At 35.3% G+C, this 25,792-nt stretch overlaps 1 protein-coding gene across 1 annotated transcript in view; it reads right to left on the bottom strand.

Moving 5' to 3' along the window:
- Ube4B (Ubiquitination factor E4B) overlaps positions 1 to 25,792 on the bottom strand; it is a 538,247-nt gene that overhangs the window by 23,829 nt on the left and 488,626 nt on the right. Inside the window, exons 23-24 of the mRNA XM_090389644.1 lie at positions 18,266 to 18,457; positions 9,514 to 9,688 (exon numbers count right to left, since the gene is read on the bottom strand). Of these exons, the coding sequence (XP_090245770.1) occupies positions 9,514 to 9,688; positions 18,266 to 18,457 (367 nt within the window). The remainder of the gene's footprint in view (positions 1 to 9,513; positions 9,689 to 18,265; positions 18,458 to 25,792) is intronic.

Genomic DNA, 25,792 nt, shown 5'->3' with positions numbered 1-25,792 from the left:
GTTTGGTGTGACATAAGCATTGGGAGATCAAAATTGAGAGTAGGAGTGTGCTATAGGCCTAATGACTCTGATGAGTATAATAAGAAACTGTACAGGGAAATAGAGTGGGCCAGTAAATCAGAGAGTCTTATAATGGGTGATTTTAATTTCCCAGATACTGACTGGAATTTGTGGGTTGGTGATTCACACACTAGCAAGGCCTTTATGGATTTATTGGATGATTGTTTTATACATGTTCGGGAGACAACTAGAGGGAGTAATACTCTTGAGTTGATTATCAGTAGTGATTCTTCATGCATTAAGAATCTGCAGATAAAGGAACCACTATGTGGCAGTGATCACAGTGTGCTGAAGTGGGATTTACTCAAAGAGGTAACTACCATCAGGGGTAAAGGGAAGGGTTTTTGCTTTCGTAAAGGCGACTACGATGGTCTGAGACAGTATTTAAATTCTATACAGTGGGACCAACTGATGATGTTATCAACAGCAAATTCAAAATGGGAAGCATTTAAAGAACTTATCTTGGAAGCTACTAGGCTTTACATACCAACTAAGCAATACTGTTCAAGGTTTAGGCCTAAATGGATGTCAGATGAACTAATGAGACATACTTTGTATGGCAGAGAAGAAAAATGCATGGGATACATATAAATTAATGGGTGACATGGAAGCCTATGATAGATATAAACTGGTCTGTAACCAAGTCACAAAGGAGATTAGGCAGGCAAAGGCAGATTATAAGAAATCGTTGGCAAAGGATGCAAAGAAAAACAGAAAAGAGTTCTTTACCTATGTAAAGAACTAGAAGAAGTTCTAGAAGGAAAGCGATGAATCAGATTGGTCCACTGGATATTGATGGTTCAACAGTTGAGACTCCTGCTCAGGTGGCTAACAAACTAAACGAGTATTGTGCATCTACATTCACACATGAGGAGTTATACAGGAAGAGGAATGCCAGAGGTGAAGTAAACTCTGGTAGTGAGCTAGATGATTTTGTAATAACTGAGAGGAAAGTGGAGGAGAAATTATTGAGGATAAACATAAAAAAAGGCACCTGGGGTGGATGGGATCTATCCAGTTATATTAAAGGAGGCAGCAAAGGAAGTAAGCAAACCCTTAGCCATAATTATGAGAGCTTCTTTAGACTCAGGAGAGGTACCCATAGACTGGAGATGTGCAAATGTGACCCCAATTCACAAAGGAGGATCAAAGGCTGACACAAGTAATTATAGACCTGTCAGTTTAACTTCTGTTCCAGGAAAATTAATGGAGACACTGGTTAAAGAAGCACTGCAGGATCATCTAGACAAGACTTCAGTTATAGCACGGTTTTGTTAAGGAAAAGTCTTGCCTAACCAATTTGATTGGATACTATGATGCAGTCACAAAAGAACTGGATACAGGGAATAACTTTGATATCATATATTTGGATCGTAGAACGGCTTTTGATACTGTTGCACATGGAAGACTGCTGCACAAATTGGAGCAGTGTGGCATTGGAGGCAAATTGCTGCTATGGATAAAGGGAAGGTTGAGGGGGAGAAGACAGAGCGGTAATCAATGGACACTGCTCATCGTGTACTAATGTTATTAGTGGAGTCCCTCAGGGTTCACTGTTGGGTCCATTACTGTTTTCTGTATTTATAAATGATATTGATGATGGTATATCAAGGTTAATGTCCAAGTTTGCAGACGATACAAAGTTTGGCAGGGTTGTTAAGGACACTACTGATGCTATGCTACTGCAACAGGATCTGGAAAGGTTGAGCAGATGGGCTGAGAGGTGGAAAATGAAGTTTAACATTGACAAATGTAAAGTACTACATATGGGAAACAGCAACCCCAGAGCAACGTATCAACTCTGTGTTATTACACTGACAGTGGTAGAGAATGAAAAGGACCTGCGGGTAACTGTGCAGGCAGATATGAAGTTCTCTGAGCAGTGCAGATGGGCTGCAAGGGTAGCTCATGGTGTCTTGTCAAGGATATGCAGGAATTTTTCTAGCAGGGATAAGGAGGTGATTATTCCCTTGTATAAGGCAATGGTCAGGCCACACCTTGGGTACTGTATACAGGTCTGGAGCCCTTATTTCAAGAAGGATGTAGACCTGCTGGAATGAGTACAGAGAAGGGCAACAAGATTAGTGAATGGAACAAAGGGCTGCTCTTACGAAGAAAGGCTTAAGTTTTGCAAATTACAGTGTCTGGAAACTAGGCACTGGCGAGGTGATCTAATAGAGGTGTATAAAGCCTTGAATGGTTTGAGCATGCTCAATGCCAATGGGATTCTTCGTCTTGCTCAGAATAATCACTTGAGAGGGCATAAATTCAGATTGAGAAAAGACAGATGTAGGAAAGATGTGCGGAAATTTGCCTTTAGCCAGCAGGTAGTTGGTTGGTGGAACAGACTTCCATCCCTTGTTGTGGAAGTTGATAGCCTAAATAAATTTAAGGCTCAGCTGGACAGGTATTTCAAAAGAACGGAGGGGTGAAATGTAAGTGGTTTTTTTTTAAATTTTTTTTTTGGCTGATGCTGCATAAGCTTGCTTTCTTGCATCATATGCCTCTACTAATGCTAATGCTAATATCTGACGGTCAATTCAGTAAACGAAAATAAGCAGAAATTCACTAAATAAAAAAAATCCAGTTTCAATGTATTTTAATTATTATTTTATTTATTTTTATTTTATTTTATTTATTTTTTTTTTTTTTGTGAAAAGAAAAAAGATGGGGGGGGGGGAATTAAATTTTTGTAAAAAGGATGGAGAAAGTATTTGTAACCAACTATATCACAAAGGTGAGACAGAGAAGGTAGAGAACTGCATGGGCCTGGGCTTAGTCCTTGGTTCATCAAATAATATTTGTGTTGAAATTTTATGAAATTTTACAAGTATTTCGGGCTTCCTTAAGCCATTTTTTATTCCAAAGAAAAAGGTATTTGTATTAGCACGTAGCTTGTGATAGAGCAAACACAGAACATAAAGTGATCTGGCACTGTTTGCGTTGCTACTCCATGCATTGTCCTCAGTTGCAACGCACTGTTTGCGTTGCAACTCAGGACAATGCATGGAGTAGGATTAACTGATTGGTACTAAAGAAAGGGGAAAGTCCTGTACTATTATTATTATAAGCAGACTATTCAATCAAGCTAAATGAAATGTAGACGAAATGAGGAATTGTTTTCACAATGAAGCTGAACTGCCTTGGCCATGAAATGAGTATCGCAATGGAAACAAAAGTGTGATAATAATGCCTTTCCTTTCCCCTCAGCTGCACTGAAGAAATAGAGTTCTCTACTTCACATTATTTCCAAGAATGGCAATAAATCACAAATTGTAGAGGATTTGTATAGTGAGTTAATGACAAACAGTTAGAAATGCTTTAACAAGTTTGGGAACAAACTCCTGTTTGTATGAAACACCAAGAACCGATTTGCAAAAGGCCAATCATGTATTCATAACCTACTACTGTTACGCCCACAGAAGTTCAATTTAATTGTTCTCTGACTTTTGTTGCAGCAAAAGGATATGTGGATGAAGAAAATTTTTTTATTTTTTTGTATAGTTACTTTTGTATATTTTAAATGTTATAAAATTTGATTCAGTAACTTTTTTATGGGAAAACAGAGACTACGCCCGGTGACTTATTAGTAACGAGAGTTGGCAAGGCTGATTTCTCAATCACTTGTGCTGTATGATCTTGCATTCAGAAATGTTGCAATTGAGTATGTGAATAATATTTATGAATAGGTTTTGAGTTCTTAGTTTTTTCAAATGCACAAAAGAACACAGGCATCTCAAAATGAATTCTGACAAAATCAAAGGGAAATTAAAAAGTGGTGAATATATTTTGATGGGAAAAAAACATGCTGAAAAAGGTATGGAAATTGTTTCATGAAATACAAGATTCGACTACTGACAATTAAAATGGTGCCATTTAATGCATAAAATGCCACTCTCTTTTAAGTCAATAACTTGATAAAAAGATAGATTCAAAAAACAAAAGAAATATTAGAGAAAAAATAATATAAGTATACCTACATATTATTTGTATTAATATGCTTGTATAAACTACAATACAGGTGACCAACACTTAACTGTTCATTTCGTTCCAGATAAACAGAGTGCTAAGGGAGCGCCGTATTCCCGTAATGTAACATATGTATTTGTGAGTCGCAGTCTATACCACCGTGACTCACAAATAATAAGCGGTAGTGAAAAGACGTCAAATGTCGGTCAAGATATTTAATATTAAAAATCTGTACATATAAAATATTCTCCGCTACATACGTATATAATTATGTTGTAAGTAATTAGTTATAAGATGCCGGCTTCTCCCTGAATTTTAAATCTATCGAACCAGCCCTTACTAGCTTTAAATGGTTCCACTTTTTTTTTTTTTTAAGTGAGCTTTCTTCAGATCATCGTATAGGCTAATCGCTTTTTATTTAATAATATTTAACTTAATGGAATTGTGCGTTGGATATTATCTTCAGTAAAATTATTTAGAAGTCTCTCCATTTCAATTATAATAGCCAACCTAGCCATAACCAATTTAGTTGCTTGCAGATGTCTTTCCCTCTGTTAAAATTAATTCTTTATTATTTTTTTTTTTTTTTTTTTTATAATCTTTATTTTTATAATTGTTCTTACAGTTGAATCTGCCAGTCCTAAATGATTGCACACATCCATTTATCGTTGAACGGAATCGATTCGCTTCAAAACGTATAATTTAATTTTCAAATTCAGTCTTTTTCTTACCTTAGTAGGCTCCGTACCACATCCAGATGTTGTTGCTTTTTAATTCTTATCCACTATTATTCATCTTCGAAAATGTAACTGCATTGCATTAATTATTACACAGTGTTGGAGTAAACTGTCCGTTACCTAACACTGTACTGAGTGACGACTAGTCTTCAGATAAATGCATATAACGAAAATATTACAAGCAATATACTTGATCATTTTTTAAAATGTTGATCTTGGAACTATGTAACAAGTAACCAAACTGCAATTAAATTAGCATGGAAGAAAATTTCACTGAGCATGGGAAAATTTTGCAAGTCAGCGTGGGAAACTTTTTATTGCTGTTTTATTATTAATTTTCAAGCTATTGACTATATCAGAAGAAATGTTTGCATTAAACATGCCAAAAACTTAACCTGTACACTGGTAAAAGAGCATTATAGTGAGTTGTGACAATGTTAGTGTGAGATATGGGTTATAATATTAAGAACAGCATTATAGCGAATCAGTGAACTGCATTATAACGAGGGCCTGCTATACACTTAATATTAAAAAAAAAATTTATTTGTCTGTAATTTTAAAACCATACACTTAATACTAAAGGTATTTAATAATAATAATAATAAATAAATTTAAGTCTATTTAATAATAAACACGATTTCAATTAGTATTTATTTATGAATCTTAAAATTGATGTTTGTTTTAAAGATTTCACTTTGATATTTCTTAAGTTTCCCCTTAAAACACTCAACACGTTAAAAGTCTCATTGCTTGCCTCAGTTCCTTCAAAAAAATTGATTAATATGTCCCTTGAGCTTGTGAGATTGTCGGCACAGATTTTGATTCACTTTCCATTGTCATCATATGATCCTTACAATCATCGTCTGTGTGGAGCACAGAATCTACAACGTGACTCTATAGGAAGACCACTAGTTATTAAGTTGTCATCAACTCGTACAAATTCATCGATGCTATCTATATTAAAATCTACAATGTTACGTAGCAACAATTCGGATAATGGTAAGTTATTTTCTTTGTTTCCGCCTTCTTCATCTACAATTGAAATTTAATTTGAATTTAATTTTGATTTCTTGAAGCAATTCGATATGGTTGAAGTAATGTTGTTCCATGCATCATCCAATAAATTTATTGGATCAGATTTCTAGTTCTGCATCTGATCAGATGTAGCACTAGAAATCTTTTATAAAATCCTTTCAAACTCGTGATTACACCAGTGTCCATTGGTTGTAAAATTGTTGTCACATTGGGTTGGTTGGTTATTAGGAGTTTTATGGCACATCAGCATCTAGGGCTATTGTGTGCCAAGTCACATTGGGAGGCAGAAACACTAGCTTAATGTTGGACAAATTTTGAATCAGGGGATGTGCAGGACAGTTATCAATTAACAATAAAATATTTTTCTTCTTTTTGAATAGCTCCTTATTCCGATCATTTACATATTGCCAAAAAATATCCGAAGTCATCCAAGCTTTCTTGTTTGCAGTGTAATCCACAGGAAGTTTCCTTATGTTTTTGAAACATCAAGGTTTTAACGATAAGTTTTTTTTTTTTTTTTTTTTTTTTTATCAGTCCCTGTCATATTTGCATATACGAGCACAGTCAAGCGAGCCTTGGATTTTTTCCCACCAACACATTTCCCCCCTTTGAATTTAAATGTATTGTCAGATGTTAAATTATAAAAAGTCCAGTTTCATCGGTGTTGTAGATGTCTTTGTCATTGAAATCTTTCCTGATTTGTGCCCAAACATGGTCAATCCATTCATTTGCCATTATTGGATCTGCAGATCAAGATTCTTCACTAATTTTTGCATAAATGATGTTATGACGGTTTTTAAATCGATCCAGCCAACTGTTGTTACACACAAAATTATCGCGTCCAAATTGTTTAGCAAATTTTTCTTCTTGAGCTTTCAAGATCCAACCATCTATTAAAAATCCAGCACTTGTTTGTATTTGATGAAGCACTTCAATGCTTCATCAATGTTTGTAACCTAGCACTTTCTAATTTTTTCCCCCCCTGTTATGTTCTTTTTCAGTTCCGATATGCAATCTTTATTCTTCCACAATGTTGATACACTTTAAGAGGATAAAAAAACCTTTTTACACACTTCAACATTTTTTGCACCACATACTAACTCATGAATAATTTCAACTTTTTCGCGAATCGAGAGACTTTCTTTTGTTAGTAGACATCCGAAGGAAGAGTTCATTTCTAACTGATTTTTACTTTAAAATGATAAAGTTATCTGCAAACAAAGTTCTTGGAAGTCCCGAAATAAATGTATGGTTCAGTGAATACAAGACATATCTGTAAATAGGGTAGTGTGACAAGTGGAATGCCAATTCACTATTGTATAGCCCTCGTCCCCCGGAAGGACAAGGTCATAAACTGGCCACTAATCCAATGCAAATGGTCATAAAGCTAAGTCGCCCTTTTCATTTTCATCTATTCCAAGAATTGGGTTTTTTCGACTACCCAAGCAATTAAGAATGTTTGCGTAGTTACCAAAATTTGTTCGGTATATCCATGCAGTAACAGTGAACAACTGTATGGGAATATGTGTAAATTAAAATCATTATGGCTTTTTGCTCGTTACAGCCGTAACCTCATTATTTCCTTGTCTGTTACAACCAAGTTTGACTTCATTTTAGTTTTTTGTAAATATTTGTATAATAACATTATACTAATATACTAACATTATAATGCACTGATCGAAATCTAATCAGGTAATGACCTATGTAATTATTTACATAACATTTGTAGTGATGTAATTGCTCCGCCCTCTTTCCCATTGGCTTGAATAAGTGATATTAGCATTAGTAGAGGCACATGATGCAAGAAAGCAAGCTTATGCAGCATCAGTCAAAAAATAAAAAAAAAAAAAAAAAAAACACTCCCATTTCATCCCTCCATTCGTTCCAAATACTTGTCCAGCCCAGCCTTAAATTTATTTAGGCTATCAACTTCCACAACAAAGGATGGAAGTCTGTTCCACCAACCAACCCGCTGGCTAAAGGCAAACTTCCGCACATCTGCCCTACCCTCTACTCCCACTGGCTCGAATAAATATCACTAGGAGGAAAATTTTTTTTTAATGTATAGAGAGATAACGAAATGAAAATATAGGTTAGTGTGTTTTTTTTTTTTAATCATAAGTATATCTCCATATGTTTCATTTATTTATAGTCATAGCACAATGTTCAGAACAGTACCTAATGTTTTTAATTCCACAATATGGTCCAGGATACATCATCATGTGTTATAAATACACAAAACTTACAGCACCTTATAGGTGCAGAAACATCAGATAAGCTGACACAGAGGCTTCATGGTATATGGAATAATTCTAAAAAATTCCACAAATTGATATATACTTGTGGTCTAAGACAGTGCAGCTATGCAACTGTGCTAATTGCATGGCAGCACTCTTCAAGTGGTGTCTGCTAAACCTTTAGCACAAAAGTGGAATGAGTAAATATTGGTTTCACTTTGAGCACACAAAAAAAAAAAAAAAAGTAGTAGGAATTATTACTTCTAAGAACAAACATCAGGGGGGTGTTGTAAATAACTTGTTTAATCACATTATATAACTATGATGTCAGAAAAAAATCCTAACAAAATTGGCAGTTTGTATGGAAAGGTACACCGGTCAGTAGCCAAGTCAAGTGGTTTGGACAGGTTCAGTGGGCCTGGTCTTCATGTTTCGGCCTGACTCAGCCAAAGGTCAGGTAGAGATTGGGTAGGAATAATAGCCTTTGGGTTCAGGTATGGGTTGAGTACACGTCTTCAGGTTGAGCTGGGTAAAATTCAAAAATTTCGGCCTGTGCAGTCCTCTAAGAGAAGGATCAAACTGAATAACAAAGACAGATTCTTCATCTTAGAGCTGGTAGCTGTGTACTTAATAAAGTTGACTGATAACTTGACAACTAAACTTACAAATCAATATTAATATATTGAGAGCACTATGGAAGAAAAATCTTGAAATAAATGAAGAAATTAGTTCCTTTCTCTCTTTCTTTTTTCCTGCCTTTCTTTTCATTATTTCTCTGTTATATTCTCTCAATATATTAATATACAGTTTTATGAGGTAAGTTTAGTTCAATCAAGTTATCTGTAACCTTCATGAAATTTTAATGTGGCATTTTTTTTTTTTTTTTTTTTTTTGTAGTTGTTGGCACATCGGCTTCTGTGGCCATAATGCACCTCCCAAGGTTTTTGCAGTACTTTGATCCAAGCCCGAGGCGGGATTCGAACCCGCGACCTTTGGGTTGCCAGGCAGGCACTTTACCCACCTAGCTAGCCCAGTCGGCAATGTGGCATTTAAAATATATATATTTTTTTATTTTATAAGGCAACAACTATGCTTCATCCTTATACACTAAGCAAATATCCAATGTATAAGACTACCAACTCCAGTTCTGAACTTATGTTAAGTTCAAAAACTTGGTTTACTGCTGAATAAAAATGATGCTAATGCGCCATTTCCATTTTTTTCAATTCAGGAAGATAGTGCCAAAAATGATGTTTTATGAAGATAAAATGTCATATTTTATCTTCATAAAACATGATGTAAGAAAAAAAAAAAAAAAAAAAAAACCTAACAAAATTAGCAGTTTGTATGGAAAGGTACACCAGTCAGTAGCAAAGTTAAGTGGTCTGGACAGCTAAGTGGGCCTGGTCTTATGGCATTGGCCATAACTAGTTTCAAATAAATACAGTATAAATACTTTTCATTCATAATGGTACCTCTAAATTCTTCCGGTGCATCACTAAAATCTACTTCTTGTTTCATATTCTGAATGACAAACTGCTGTACTCTTGTAGCTAAGTCTTGAAACTGCATTATTTGAAGTTCTGTTTTGATCATTGCTTTTTTCATTCTTGCAACAGCATCTTCAAAAAGTTCCCAACGATATGAACGCTAGAAAAGTATTATCTTTATCAGAATAAATGGAGTTTCAAATTTTTATTTTTAATTATCAATGAAACCTATAAATAACTCAAAATTAAGGGTATTAAAAATTAAATTTCAATTTAAGAATTTCCAAAAAGCAATATTATTACAATTCTGAATGTATATGAATTTTTATTCATACAGTAAACATGATATTTTCATTTAAATCAGACTTAGTTAGATTCTTCAATAAATCAGTTACATGAATTTACATCAGACAACACATGCATAAAAACTGTCATAAGCTAATTCCAAAGTTAGCATATTACTATTGGACAATCCAGTGTATATAACAACTAATATATGTGAATAAAATTAGAGTACAAAGTTGGTTTCATTAAGAATTCAAATATGTGGTTTGACAGCAATTCTTCTTTGTGTCATGCAATGGTTTTCAAAGAGAAGTAACAGAATGTGGATTTCTATTATTTATTACATTAAATCTTGAATGGATTTCTGCTCTTCATTTTTTTAATTTCCAATTTTCTCATTAAATTAAGAGTAACAAATTATCTGCTGACATAGTGACATTTCACTATTTAATCTGAAATTAAAATTATTTTGTATGCAACAAAGACAGAGAAACCTACATCATTTTAGACATCTGAAAATACAAAGGGAAACAATTTCAGAACATGAGAAGAACTTGCCAATTATGAAGTTTACATTCCTAAAGATGAAGACAATTAGCAAATTTACTTCCTAGTTCATTTCACAAATATATACGTGGTCTCAGTGATGTCCATTTCCACTTACAGTCTGCCAAACCACATGCACTTTTTCTGACAGAATCTCAGTTATCGGTTGATTCAACCGCTGCTCATCTCAGATGCCCAAATTATTCACTGTCTTTCTCCTCAAAGGTGATACTTTGCATGTCCATTCCGATAGCTAAGAAGAGGATAGTACTATTATGATAGTATTAAAGGGAGGGAGGGAGGGAAAAATAGGAAGGGGGATGTCTCAAGGTCACCAACATGTGACTTCCTGCTCCCTACTAACAATATGGAAGAAAAGATGAAGTGAGGTGACCTTAAGGTAACTGTTTCCTCCCCCGCTTCCTACCATAATATATCACATAACACAGTAAAGTATCCAGATATATACCAATGTTTTATTAAACTGATTTTCTCGTTGCTCAGAAAACAACATTCCTTTAAGTGAGATAATTAGATAATTTGCTAAATATCTTAATCATGAAAGTTTAAGGATAGTAATGGATGGCTACTATATTCAATAAAGACATATCATTTTTCTAAACATCTGTGGTGCAAGTTCAAATTTTAGTGATGAGGTCTATAATAAATGGCACAAAGGTTAATTTGAAACTCAAAAAGATTATAGCCCCAATGATGTATTTATATTCACTGTGCAGATGAGACAGATTTATTTTTAAGTGTTTACCAAATACAAGGGTGACTGAAAGATGATTCTTATCACTGGCAGTAAACATAGTAAAGAATGTTTAACTTTTCTCTTGGGTAACAACATGAAAAGAACACAAAAATTACCCATTCCGGCAACTGAAAATTCAATGAAGCTGCAATATTTTTCTGGTATACAACTCACTATGCAATACATTGAAAATCACAAGGCCTAATTCTTTTTTTCCCTAAAAGGTTGAAGTTAGATCACATCACGGCAGATGAAAAAAAAAAAAAAAAGAAAAATCATGTAGTTAATTAATAATTGCACAATGAACCGTGCAAAATAATGTTGTGAACAATATTATTTCAAACATTTTAACTGCCATTTCTGATTAATTCCTACTGTTAAACACCACATCAAACTTCAGCCATTGGACAAAGGAAAGATGCGGAATTTTAAGAAAAAATATTGGAAAGTCATACAGAAGTTTATCCAGAACAGAGAGGATGGCAATACTCTTGGAATCAATTTAGTGCAGGCCATGAGAATAGCAAAGTATGGTTTGCTATTACAGAAAACACAAATGCATACTGTTTCAGGTTAGCTGGTCTAATAAGTTCTATTGTGGGTGAAGAGAATGTAAAGTTCCATGTGATAGCTGGAAAACTGTAATTCCTGATTTGGCTTAATGAAAGGCAGTTTCACTTGACAACTTCATAAATGTTGATAGCAATATTGAAATTAGTAAATTAAATTACCCAAAAGGCCCCTTGCATATTGAAATAACTATATCAATTTCCTGCATATTCAGATGGCACTAGAGGAAGTGAGCAACCTTTATAAATGGCATGCCAAATAAAATGCCTGTGAGGTACAGGGGGGCCAAAATATTTTTAGCTTTCCATGATTTTTAAAATTATTAAAATGGTGTATAATGAAAAAAATTGTCATAAACAGTTTGTTATTTATTGTCATAAACAATAAATAACAGTTTTCTGTTATTTATTGTAATATTTATATACACGTACATATAATTAATTTTATTAATAAGAAAAATTAAATACAAATTCAAGATAAAATTACGAAAATACAATCCCAGTAACAAAAATCGGAATATATTTTATTTTAATCAGTGAATCAATATTTGTCATAGCAATGCGCAGAGTATTTTCTAATTTTACATCAGAAATTCCATTAATTCAAAAATATATATATAAACGGCCCACCGTTTATTATATATATTTTGAAAACAAATGCAGGCCGGAGGTTGTTCACCCCTGCACTAGAGTAATTCAATAATTAAAGCAGCCCACATAATATAAAATTAAAATGGTGCGTCATAACTGTATAATTTAAAGGCTATAAAATTACATAAAAAAAACAATAAAATTAAAAAAAATAAAAATGACAAATTAACCCCAGAGCTTTCTGAAGCCTAAGCTTTCTTCATTGTCAGACAAACATATTACAATGCACAACAAATACTCCATTCTTATTTCTGAATAGCAATGAGAATAGTGTACTGGCACAGAGCTAAAATCTGGATCATGAAGCATTTGTGAGGAATGGTATTGAAAGGGGGGGGGTGAACAAGTGAGAGCTTAGTTATTTCACTTCACTTGCTTAATAAACCAGAAAATAGTTTGCCATTTGCATTTATATATCCTCTGTCTTTGGTACATTTCTGAAAGATAGCCAAGTGTCTGAATGAGAGGGATCATTTGTCTTTAGTATTTGCATTAACAGTGGCAAAGGATGCAAGAAAGCAACCTTATACAACATTAGCCAAAAAAAATTTTAAAAAAGTCAACACGTTCCATATCACCTGTCCAGTTCTTCCTTGAATTTATTCAAAATATCCACCTCAACAATACCAGATGGGAGTTTTTTTTACAACTGACCACCTGCTGGCTGAAGGAAAATTTCTGCACATCGACTCTGCAACCATCCTTCCACAGACTGAAATCTGAGCAAGTTTAATGCTAATTCCATCAGCATTAAATAAAGCCTTTCCTGGTAAGATTATCCTTTTGTTCCTCTCACTAATCTCATTGCTATTCTCTGCATCATTTCCAACAGATACATGCCTTTCTTAAAATGAATCCTCCAGACAAGATGTTACCTAACCACTGTCTTATAAAATGGGATAATCACCTCCTTATCCCTACTGGAAAAATTGAAGAATTTCAGTAAGGTCTTAGGACCATACTGAAAAATTTGTGTTTCCATCATAACATTATCCATAAATTTTGAGTCTTCTTGAATTTTGCACATAGGGTCAATAGAAACCTGTACTTGCCTTGGTCACTGATCATGAGCCAATTTTTTGGCATCTTCAGACAGACCACCACCTTCTGAGGTTGATGAATAAACTTTGACAACACATTGTTCATCCCTAACTTTTCACCTATTATTTTAACAATATGAACACGTTCTCCCCTGCAGATATCTCCACCTTGTCATTGGGGTGGGGGGGGGGCTTGTATGCTTCAATGAACTATAGAGCTATATCGACGGTAGCTTGCTTATGGTAGGGTCACCCAAGAAGGGCAGATCTATAACTAGGAACCAGACTACGAGAGGTACCCTGGTCCCCCAGGTTGGGGGTTGATGCGATGGGCTAGCATTTATCGTAAAAATTCAGCAATGCTAAAAGACCTAACAAAAAAATAGGGATAACTCGGAGACAAACTGGAAAAAGAAAATGGATTTTGAACATTGGATGCTGGAACGTACAGGGTTTAAATACAAGCCAAGATCAAGTTTTATTGGAATAAAATGAATTAGGAATGGATGTGATTGTTTTGTAGGAAACAAAGAAGAAAGGAAAGGGTGAGGAAATGATCGGAGAGTACATTCATCTGTGGAGTGTTGATAGACATAGGAGAGCCAAGGCAGGGGTTTCCATACTTATACATAAAAGAATCAGAAAAATTATGGCAAAGTGGGATCTTTTTAATGAACAAATATTAACTGTGGAATTCAAGATATTTGGAAATGGAATCATCATTTTTGGAGTTTATGCACCTACATGACACCCTACAGAGTGTAAAGAAGGGTTTTGGAAAGAACTGAGAGAAGTTATGGATGACATACCAAGCACTAGAGAAATTCTTTTTATGGGAGACCTGAACTCAAAAGTTGGCCAGGCCTACAACAGTAAAGTCATAGGACGATTTGAAGAAAATGTAAAGAACAACAATGGAGAGAGGTTAACTGAATTGTGTGAACAGCTCAAACTGAAGATTGGTAATACTTTTTTCCAACATCAAGAAATACATAAGTATCCATAGATGCAAGAAACAAGGGAACTGAAATTGATGATAGACTTTGTAATTTTTAAGCAGCGAAGTACAATCCAGGTTAAAGATGTTCAAGCCCAAAGAGGAGCAGCAAACTGCGGATCTGATCACTTTCTGGTGAAGGCCAAATTGGTGTTTCCGTGGATCTACCAAAAAAGGAAAGGAAAGGAAAGGAAAGAAATAATTACGAATCCAAAAATGAACAAATTGATGATAATAGGTTTAATGTTGAATCCCTAAAGGAAGAGAGTATCGTGGATCTCTACAGATGAAGACTAAACCACAAATTAGATAGCAGCTACAGAAAGAATACAAATGACATTTATGAGCACTTAAAACAACAGTAATGAAGATCACAGGAGAAGTATTGGGCAGAATGGATAAAAAGACACCAAGTACATAGATAAATTCAATGTTAAAAGAATTGATAAAGGAAAAAAAGGATGCATACCTCAGATGGCTTAGCTCTAAAAGTGATGAAGATAGGAGCATCTATAGGGAGAAAAATAAAGGAGAACTAAAATTGACAAAGCAAAAAATGAGGCATGGAATAGAACCTGTGCAGAAGTAAACAGTAAGATAGGATGTGAGAGATCTGCTGCAGCATGGAAGGTGCTGAAGAACTTGTGAAAATCACATAAACAAAAGGCTAATCTCGATGTAATAAAATTAGAAGAATGGTATAGATATTATGGAGATCTACTGAGTGAAAACAGAGAAGAATTTAGAGATAATGAAGTTGAAACTTCCTTGATAGGAGAAGTAAGGATTAGCTTGGAGAAATAGAAGTAAAGGAAGGAAAGGCAATTGGACCTGGTGGAATGAACATGGAGCTGCTAAAATATGGAGGAAAAATCATCTCACTGCTCACGAGACTATTTAACAAAATATGTAAAGGAGAAGAAATACCATTGGATATGACACTGGGATACATCACTTCTGTGTTTAAGAAAGGGGATAGAAGAAATTGCTCAAGCTATGGAGGAATCTGTGTTTTAAACCCAATTGCAAAGCTTTTTAGTGGGATACTGAAACTAAACTGGAGAAAGAAATAAGGATTTCAGAGGAGGAGTGTGGATTTACAGCTGGGCAGTCCTCTTTGACCATTGATTCATGGTCAAGCAGATTCTGGAAAAATGCCAAGCTATTGGAGGATATAGGATAGGAGGATATTGACTTGGAAAAAGTTTATGACAGTGTCCCAAAAAAGATGCTGTGGAATGCCATGGAAAAAATGTCAATACGACAACCACTGATATCGACATAATTAAAAAAATATACAAAAATAACACTTGTTGCATTAAAATTAGGTCAGAAATATCAAGGAAATTCAAAACATCAAAAGGCTTGCTACAAGGGTGCCCCATGTTATTCAAGTTGTACGTGGAAGTGACTCTGGAGGCTTAGTCCCAAAGATGCAGACCAATGGAATTGTGTGTGGCTCAAAACATCTACCTTTCAAACTTTTTGTTCGCAGACGACCAGGTACTGCTGCGGAGGATGCTGATTACATGTGCAGAAAGCTATTGGAACAATACAGACAATTGGGTTTGACAATAAATTTTAATAAGATGAAATACATGAATTCAACAAGGGACATTTTGAGTGTAAATGAAGCAGAGATAAAGAATGTGAAGCAGTTTAAATATCTAGGAGTTATTGTGCAGATAGATGGTTCATCTGAAGATGAGATTACAAGGAGAATTAATGAGGAAAGAAAGGTCTTGGGAATGTTGAATCGAATATTATGGAGCCATAACATTCTCCCGAAAATCAAACAATCACTATATAAGGCAATTTTTCAGAGTATCTTACTATATGGATCTGAGATTTGGACTATAAAGGAAAGGCAAAGGAAGAAATTGCTAGCTGTCGAGATGAATTTTTGGAAAGAATCAGCCCATAGATCTAAACTAGAAAGAGTTCGGAATGAAGACATAAGAAAAGCAATGGATGCCCAAATAAACATCATTGACAAAATAGAACAAAAATGTTTAGAATGGAGGAAAAGAGATTACCTAAAAAAGAAATGGAATGGACACCCCCCCCCCCCACTAGAAGGAAAAGGAGAGGAAGACCTAAAAGCACAGGGTAACTTTTCCATAGCTGCCCTCGCACATGGAGCGAGGGCAGCTATGGAAAAGAGGAAATTGAAGAATAGAGACTGGGAGGACAGAAAAGAGTGCAGAAACAAAATTAAATTATAAAGAAAAAAAAAAAAAGTGAGGTTGAGGATAACTGTTGATACAATGGAGAAATCCAAAAAGAAGAAGATGAACAAGTTCCCTGCGCTTTTTCAATATTTTTATCAGGTTATCTAACAATCCCATGAATTTCTTGTAACAATTCATAACTTTTGCTAACTAGAAATTTTAGATTTGCATGCTGTTCCATAAATATTTCAGACATTATGTTTCTGAAGCAAAAAACACAATAAGTAAATTTATGACAAAAGCTTCATGCTATAATTTATAAATATTACTGTACAAGAGCATGGCCTTGTTCTGTATACAGCAATGAGCAAATCAGATTTGCTAAGAAATGATGCACTAAGTTGCAAACATAGCTTTCTCATTATTATGTACAGAATGAGGTTGTTGTTTGAGAGCTATTGGTACACAAGAGCAACTTAGGTTATAATGGTCCTAGCTAAGATATGGATTTCACTTCCCATGACTCTACTGCATCATAATCATAGTTCCTACATAAATGATGTAATATAAACTTTTACATATGCTGGAAGTGGCAATTAACTTGAGAAAAAAGAAAACATGAGTAATATTTGGCCAGTCATCTAAAATAATTTTGAGTTAGGTTGTTATGTGCATTTATTACAGCCTAAAACACTCTAAAAGTTCCCTTACAAATGATAGACAGTTCACAATAAAGAGCTGTACCATTTGTGGAACTTGACAGTTATGGCACTGAGGAGGTCTTCACCTCTGAGTACATCTGGTGAGTATGGGCTTGGCACACCCAGGGTCCTGGGCTGGATATCACCATTTTCCTTTTTCTTGGAGATCTCTCTCTCTCTCTCTCTCTCTCTCTCTCTCTCTCTCTCTCTCTCTCTCTCTCTCTCTCTCTCTCTCTCACAGGGTAACTCAGGAATTTTTTTTTTTTTTTTTGGCTGGTGCAGTATAAGCCTCAGGCTTCCTTGCACCATATAGTTAATAATAGGAGTGAGTTGTGTGTATGCCCAATTCATAACTGAGCAAGGGTCACAGTTGCAATATAGCAAACATCTTCATGTTTGCTATATTGCAGTTAGCATGCCATGCTTAAAGCTTTTGTTTAATTAGATAAAGTTTGTTGTTAGTCTTATCTAACTATTGCCATTGTTTTATACTGCTTTGGTAGATGAAGAATTTCGAATCGCTCTATAGTACTGACTGAAAGACATGGGCAGCTTCTCTTGCTACTTTGTCTACTTTTTTTCTTTTCCAGTTATTCCTATGTGGCCCAGGAACCAACAGAATCTGATATTGTAATTTCTTTGCAATAATTTTGATACTGAATATATCTACTGAAGAACTGTGTGTGCTGTGGTATTAGTAATCTGCAAGGCAATATAACTAAGCATATGAACTAAGCAAGTCTGTAAAAATATGCTGTTTACTATCTTCTTATATTCAATTTGGTTTACAGCCATCAAAATGGCTGGTAATTAGGTAGTGAAAATACTGTGTTCTTTTGGGAGTCTTTGGAATAAAGTGTTATCTTAAAAGTGAATTGCAGCTCCTGCAGAAGTCTGTTTTTGATGTGTGTGTTACTTTACTAGAAGTAAAACTAAATATATATATATATATCATATCTTCAAACTAAATATAAACAGAAGATGGTTTTAATCACAATAGGCCAAACAGCAAAAACTAACCTCGTCTGCAGCAATAGCTCTGGCGAACTGATCACAGTCTAAATGTAAGTAGATATCTGTTAACTGGTCCAATAGCCGCTTAGGTTCCCAACCATATTTATCTGGATTCTTTACCTTCAGATTCTTACATTTGGGTCCACACAGTTGTTGAAGGTTAAAATTTAGCATAGCTGCTAATCTGTCTGCCAGCTCCTAAAACCAATGTCAATTACATGTATTTTTTCACTTCACATTTGGCGAGCTCAATAACAACATACAAGAGTAACTATATAAAAAAAAAAAAAAAAACTCTAAGCATTTACCAGTAAATAACTAAGCATATGTGAACATGCAAAACTTATCTGAGGGTTGGTTTAATGAAATTTCAAAAGTGAAAAAAAATAAATAAATAAAAATAGAAAGAAAATTTGACATGAGAATAATGAAATAGAAAGATGCAAATTTTTTTGATATATAACATAATGTGCTAATTATACCATAAACTCTGTAAATCTGGAACTTTACAATCCACAATACTTTAAAATCCAGCATAATTACAAAAAAATCAACATTTTACAAGCCAAAAATATTAGGGAAGTAATTTGGCACTTGTATCAATAATGCATTTGTCATTAAGAATTTATACAAAAAAGTGACATTTCTCTCTTTATAAGATGTTTGCAGATTATCTTATACTTTCATCTGTTTTTGTGACTATATTATACTTTCATCTGTTTTTGTGACAAGCAGGATTTAATTTCTTTTTATTATTATTAGAACTACCATGTATGAGAGGTATTAAAACCTATAGTACTTAGTGCCATGCATGGGTTGAAGGTTGAGCAGATGAAAGAAGATATTTGTTGACATTAGACTTGAATTTTTGTAGATTGTAATTTTCAGGAAATATGCACGAATATAGGTTGTTCCAGAAAAGGGAAGTTGAATGAATAAATGAGGAAGAAGAACAGTTGGTTCTGTGAGTTTTAAAAGGATGTTGACTGGTTGCAGCATGTGTTCAGAGTGGTTTCGAAGACAGAGCGGGAATTATAGAAGCCGATTCAGAAGAGCAGTGCCATTGCAAATATCTATAGAAAAGACATGCATCAGAAACAGAACGTCTATGAGACACGTGAAATTTTGTAAGAAATGGATCATTAATTAACCTAACTGCCCTTTCTGAATGGAGTCTAGAAGCCATATTTGTAATGTGCTTATGCCAAGAGAGATTACAAATCAGGGTAATCCCCAAATAGACATATATGATCTTGCCAAGAAATCGTAGTGTCATCAAAGATAAGCATAGGAGCAGAAGAATCCTTTTTTTTTGCAAGATAGGACAGGACTGAGTTTTAGAAGGATTGAAATTAAGTTATCTTTGCCTCACTAAAGAATTACCTGGAGAGCAGCATTTAAGAAATTGATAGAGTATATTCGAGGAGTTGAAGCTGTTTGTGCAGGACAAGGTTTCTCAAACTGGAAGGAGGAATGCAGTGTGCTATCATCAGCAAAACTATGGATAAGATTTCTGATCAATGGAAGATCATTAGTGTACAAGAGAAAATGAGTGGGAGAAAGAACTGAACCTCTGAGAATACCAAATGAGTGGGAGAAAGAACTGAACCTCGGAGAACACCAGTATTAGTGGAGAAGTTAGAAAACAGAGCCATCTACCATCACCCGCAGTGAGCGGTAAGAGAGAAAATTGGATACCCAATTGCATAAAGCAGTGTTGGAAAACCATATGATGGAAGCTTACTTAGAAGACCTTCATGCCAAACATGATCAAAAGCCTTTGAAATGACAAGAGCAACTGCTTATGTTTCACCCAACTTTTCCATTGAATTTGTGTATAGATGGGTAATTTAAGGCAAAATATCAGCATTGGATTGACACTGATGGAATCCATACTGGCATTCATCGATCAGATGGAAGGTTTCTAGATAGTTTAAGAGTTGGCAATTAATTGAATTCTCCATTACTTTAAAAAAAGTAGAAGTGCAATGGGACGATAATTGGATGAGAGGAATTTGTCACCATTTTTAGGAACTGCTTGGATATGAACAAAATGGAAAACACCTATGGAATAAGAAAGTGAAAAAAGGTGACACAGGGCAGAAGTAAGCTCAGGAGCACAGGTTTTGAAAACAAGTAAAGAAATACCAACAGGATCTGGAGATCATTTTTAGCATCAAGATTGTTCAAAATCCCTCTGAAATCCGTCTGGCTTTGAAAGAGGTGGGAATTGAGATGGGCAAAAGTTACAGACAATAGCTTTGGTAAGAGCAGAGTACTTGGCAACCATTTGGACAAGTAGGAAATTTTCTATTCTTAGCCTGTTCGAAATCTAGTTTGGACTGATTATCTGCTTTATAATTGTTGCGAGCCTTGGTGTATGCAGAAAATGAAGCTGGAGATTTGAAGATACAAGCCAGTTGCGATACGTAACATTCTTATCTTGAACAGCCTTAGATATTTATTGTAAACATTTATTCACATTTATTGTAAACCAAGGTTTACACATAAAGGATGAGATTTTAAGGTGGACTGTGGAATAAAGGATTTCATCCCTACAAGAATAATTTCCCTGACATGATCTAAGCAAACATTGACATCAGAAGATTTGAAACAGCAATCCAAACAAGGAAAAGAAAAGAAATGTCGCAGATCACCCCATTTGGCATTCATTTATGCCAAACAACATGAGGTTGAAAATGGCCACAAGAGAAAGGCTCCATTGGAGAAGAGACCATCACCAAGTTGCAATCTGAGGTACCTAGAGGACCACTTCAATGATATACTTAGAAAGGCTGTTTGTGAGAAAAAGATCAAGTGTGCTGGCTACATGGTTAGGACTGTTTTGTATTCTGGTAGGTGAATGAACAATCTGTGGTGAGGCCATTAGTAACTGCAGAAATCTCAGCATCTTGATTAGGTGGGCCTGTATGATTTGAAAGCAGATGCCAGCTGGAGTTGTGAACGTTAAAATCACCAAGGAAAATTATCTCTGTTAGGAAAGTTGGACTGGAGAAAGTTTCAAAGAGTTCCAAGTGATTAGTGGAGTCGGGAGAATGATAGAAGCAACAGATGAATTAGACAGAATGTGGTAGAGAGATTTTAAGCAGAGAAGAATGAAAAAAGGAGATTCCAAATTACCTAACACAGGTTTAGAGCTGTATCCTAGAAATGCAAGGAAGATTAGATCTTGCCAGGATGTCCATCATAATCTCCAAAAGATATCAATCGTACTGCATGATGGAAGAGATGGGTGTGAGGGGGAGATGGTGCTATTGCTTTGCTCTGGAGACTAAACATGGTTCCATCACTTCAATAAGCAAAGTGGTGTTATTGCACCAGTTGATGAGTGTCAGCTACCAACTAGTACTGCCTGGTAACACAGAGGAACTGCATTCCTCCTTGTGGTTTGTGTGCCACACCTTGACCCCTGTTTGACCCTGGTTCTCACCTGGGGGGTTATCTCCAGTATGATAGGTGCCATATGGACTTGCACATGGGGGTTATACCAATGATTACTATCAGCCCCACCATCATGAAATTGCAAGCAGAGGATCTGGCTATTACAGACCTACCAGACTTCACTGAAATTAGGTCCACTTGACTTGAATTTCACCAAGTATAGGTTTCATCAGCATTTTAGACTCCCAAGCTATGCTTGACATATCTCAGATAATGTCTGTGACAGCCTGAAGGACCATGCTTATAATGTGGGTATTAAAGTTATCGCCTGGTACCCACGTTATATCGAGGTTGCAGTGTATTAGATTGGATAGAATTAAATTGCATAGATAATACAATGATTTTAATTCCAAAGCAGAAGAAACTTGCCTGTGCAACAAGTTTCCTTGCTATTGCACTACTACTGTCAAACAGATGCTTCTCGAAAAGGTTAACTGGCCATTTGATTAAAAGATAACACTGTTATGACAAGGTATTTCAGGACTAACTGGTCAAAGTTGTAATGCAGTTAAAGGAATCTGTTGTAAAGGCATTCCAATACCAAGGCAACTCATTATAAAGGGAAGTTTTTCTGTGAGAATTAGGACCACTGTGTTATCCATGCCATTTAAATCCTGATGACTGCAAATACAGATGTAAGGACAAGATAGTAACTATAAATGATCATAGACATAAATAAGTTCAGCTGTTTGTGGTCAGTATTTATTGAAATATGTTGCTCTAAAACTTCTCAAGCACTAGGCATACCTCTCTATAATCCAGAAAATTTTAAAATCTGGCATCTGAATTCCCAAGAGTGCCAGATTTTAAAGTTTTCTGGATAAAATTAAAATATAAAATTAATATAATTATTATCTCTTTATACCTGTTTCAGTCTTCATATAAAAATAAAATACTGTAAACTAAAATATTGTATATCATCAATTCATACGCAATGCATATTATACAGGATGATTCATAACTCATAGTTATAAATTCTAAAATAGATACTTAACAACTAAAGGAACTGAAAATGTTCTTGGGAGTTTTTAAAAACCATGGGGTAAATTTATAGAAAACAATGTTAAAGTTTTGAGATGTCACTTCTGGTATCAGAGAAAAGGATGCACAGCCAATATCATTATACTGGAATATAGTAAATATTGTAAAGACACTGCAAACAATTTGTATAACATAATTAAGAAGCACTTGTATAAAACAAAAGTTGAAATTACAGTTTAGAGATTCAGCTGTTGTATTAATCCATTAAGCTTAATTTTTTTTTTTTTTTTTTTTTTTTAATTTTCATAAACCTTTGGCATTAATTCCCACATTTAGTTTGTAAGAAGTTAAGATTTCTAAAAAAGCTCTCATTGTGTGATGACTTAAATTATTATTCATGCCAGATTTCATCATCAGAAGTACTGGCAAAAATTTGTACAAATTTATGAGAAAAAAATTGCATTATCAATTTCCACAACAACAGATGGAAGTGTGTTCCAACAATCAACCACCCGCTGGCTGAAGCAAACTTCTGCACATGTATACTGCAACCATCCTTCCTCAGCTTAAATTTACACCCCTCAGCAAGAGGAAGAATGTCATTCACAATCAGCTTACTTAATCCATTAAAAGCCTTAAACAACTCAATCAGATCACCCCCACAGGTGCCTAGTCTCCAGACATTACAATTAGCAGAACCAAAGCCTTTCTAGGTAAGAGCAACCATTTGTTCCCTTCACCAATCTGATTGTCCTTCTCTGTACCTGTTTCAGCAGATCTATATCCTTCCAAAAGTGAGGCCTCCAGACCTGTGTACAATACTGAGGATGTGATCTAACCATGGTACAAAGGGATAACCACTTCCTCATCGCTGCTAGCAAACTTTCTGTATATCATTGACAAAACTCCAGGAGCTATCCTAGCAGCATGTCTGCACTACTCAGAATTTCATATCTAACTGCACAATTACCCCAAGCCTCTCATTTTCCACTACCCTGAGTGTAGTATCACACAGTCAATAAGTTACTCTGGAATTCAGGGGAAGATAAGTTACTATATGAATGCAGGGAAAGATTCAATGCAACAGTTGAAAAAAAAGATTCGGAAAATCGAATTGCATTTAATTTTCAACCATAGGAATCACATTCTGCCCCTACTAAAAACTGAATCCAAGTATTCAGCATTAAGGTGAAGAATACAGCATTTAAGTTGAAAATATGCTCACACCTTAACAGAGGGTACTCAATTGGTGGAAAAAGAATGATCCTCATGCCTCAAAAATTGAATGCAGAAAGCAGATACAAATTTTATTTGATTTAAAATCGCACTAATTTTGGTGTTTCTTCATCCCATTTAAAAACAGCATCCATTGTTCTTCCCCGGATATCAGTATAGCATATTGATATATATATTATAGCATCATCTGAAAGGTGAAACTGCTGTACATATAAAATTTGAGATGTTGCCACAATCAATGCTAGTGTTTCAGATTAGAGACAGACAAATAGCATGGATAATGGTATTTGTCATTGGCATTAGTAGAGATATATGATGCAAGAGAGCAAGCTTATACAGCAACAAAAATTGGAAAAAAAAAAAAAAAAACTCTTTCCCATTTCACCTATCCATTTGCTCCAAAAGTTTGTCCAGTTCTTCATTGAATTTATTTAAGCTATCGACTTCACAACGACAAATGGAAGTTATTCCAGCAATCAGCCACCTCATGGCTATGGGCAAATTTCTGCACATCTATTCTACAACTGTCTTTCCTCAATTTGAATTTTTGCCCCCTCAGGTGTGTAATCTGAGCAAGAGACAAATCTTATTAGCATTGAGCTTGCTAAAACCATTCAAAGCCTTATACACCTCAATCACAGAGAAGGGCAACAAGATTAGTGAATGGAACAAAGGGTTGCTCTTACGAAGAAAGGCTTAAGTTTTGCAAATTACAGAGTCTGGAGACTAGGCACCGGCGAGGTGATCTGATAGAGGTGTATAAGGCTTTGAATGGTTTGAGCATGCTCAATGCCAATGGGATTCTTCATCTTGCTCAGAATAATCACCTCAGAGGGCATAAATTCAAATTGAGGAAGGACGGATGTCGGATAGATGTGCGGAAATTTGCCTTTGGCCAGCGGGTGGTTGGTTGGTGGAACCGACTTCCATCACTTGTTGTAGAAGTTGATAGCCTAAACAAATTTAAAGCTCAACTGGACAGGTATTTCGAACGAACAGATGGGTGAAATGGGAGTGGGGTTTTTTTTTTTTTTTTGGCTGATGCTGAATAAGCTTGCTTTCTTGCATCATATGCCTCTACTAATGCTAATGCTAATCAGATCATCTCACAGGTGCCTAGTTTCCAGACATTGCAATTTGCAGAACTTAAGCCTTTCTTGGTAAGAGCACCCCTTTGTTCCTTCTAATCAATCTCGCTAACCTTCACTGTACTCGTTCCAGCAGCTCTACATCCTTCCTAAACAGAAGCCTCCAGACCTATAAGCAATACTCAAGGTGTGGCCTGAACATTGCCTTATGCAATGAAATAATCACCTCCTTATCCTTGCTAGCAAAGTTCCTGTATATTATTGACAAAACCCGATGAGCTGTCCTGGCAGCCCCATCCGCACTACTCAGAGAATTTCATATCTGACTGTACATTAACCCCCAGGTCTTTTTCATTTTCCACTACCTGAGTGTAGTACTACACAGTTGGTATGTTACTGCTATACATATGCAGTAATTTGCATTTGTCAATGTTAAATTTCAATTGCCAACTCTCACCCAATCTACTCAACTTTTCAAGATCCTGTTGGAGTAGCGTACTGTCATTACTGTCATTAACAACTCTGCCAACCTTTGTATCATCTGCAAACTTGGGCATTAAGCCTGATATACCTTCATCAATATCATTCAGAAATAGAGAAAACAACAATGGTCCCAAAACCTTGGGAGACTCCACTAATAACATTAGTCCACGAAGTGCAGTGTCCACTGATTGACAATCTCTGTTAACAGCCATCCCTTTATCCATAGCAGCATTTTGCCATTAATGTCATACTGCTCCAATTTTTTCAGCAGTCTTCCATGTGT

The sequence above is a fragment of the Mastigoproctus giganteus genome, chromosome 2, assembly GCF_048544385.1.
Source record: "Mastigoproctus giganteus isolate SK-2022 chromosome 2, ASM4854438v1, whole genome shotgun sequence".
NCBI lineage: Eukaryota > Metazoa > Arthropoda > Arachnida > Uropygi > Thelyphonidae > Mastigoproctus > Mastigoproctus giganteus.
Note: the sequence above shows the minus strand (reverse complement) of the source record. Positions and strands in the feature narration are given on the sequence as shown.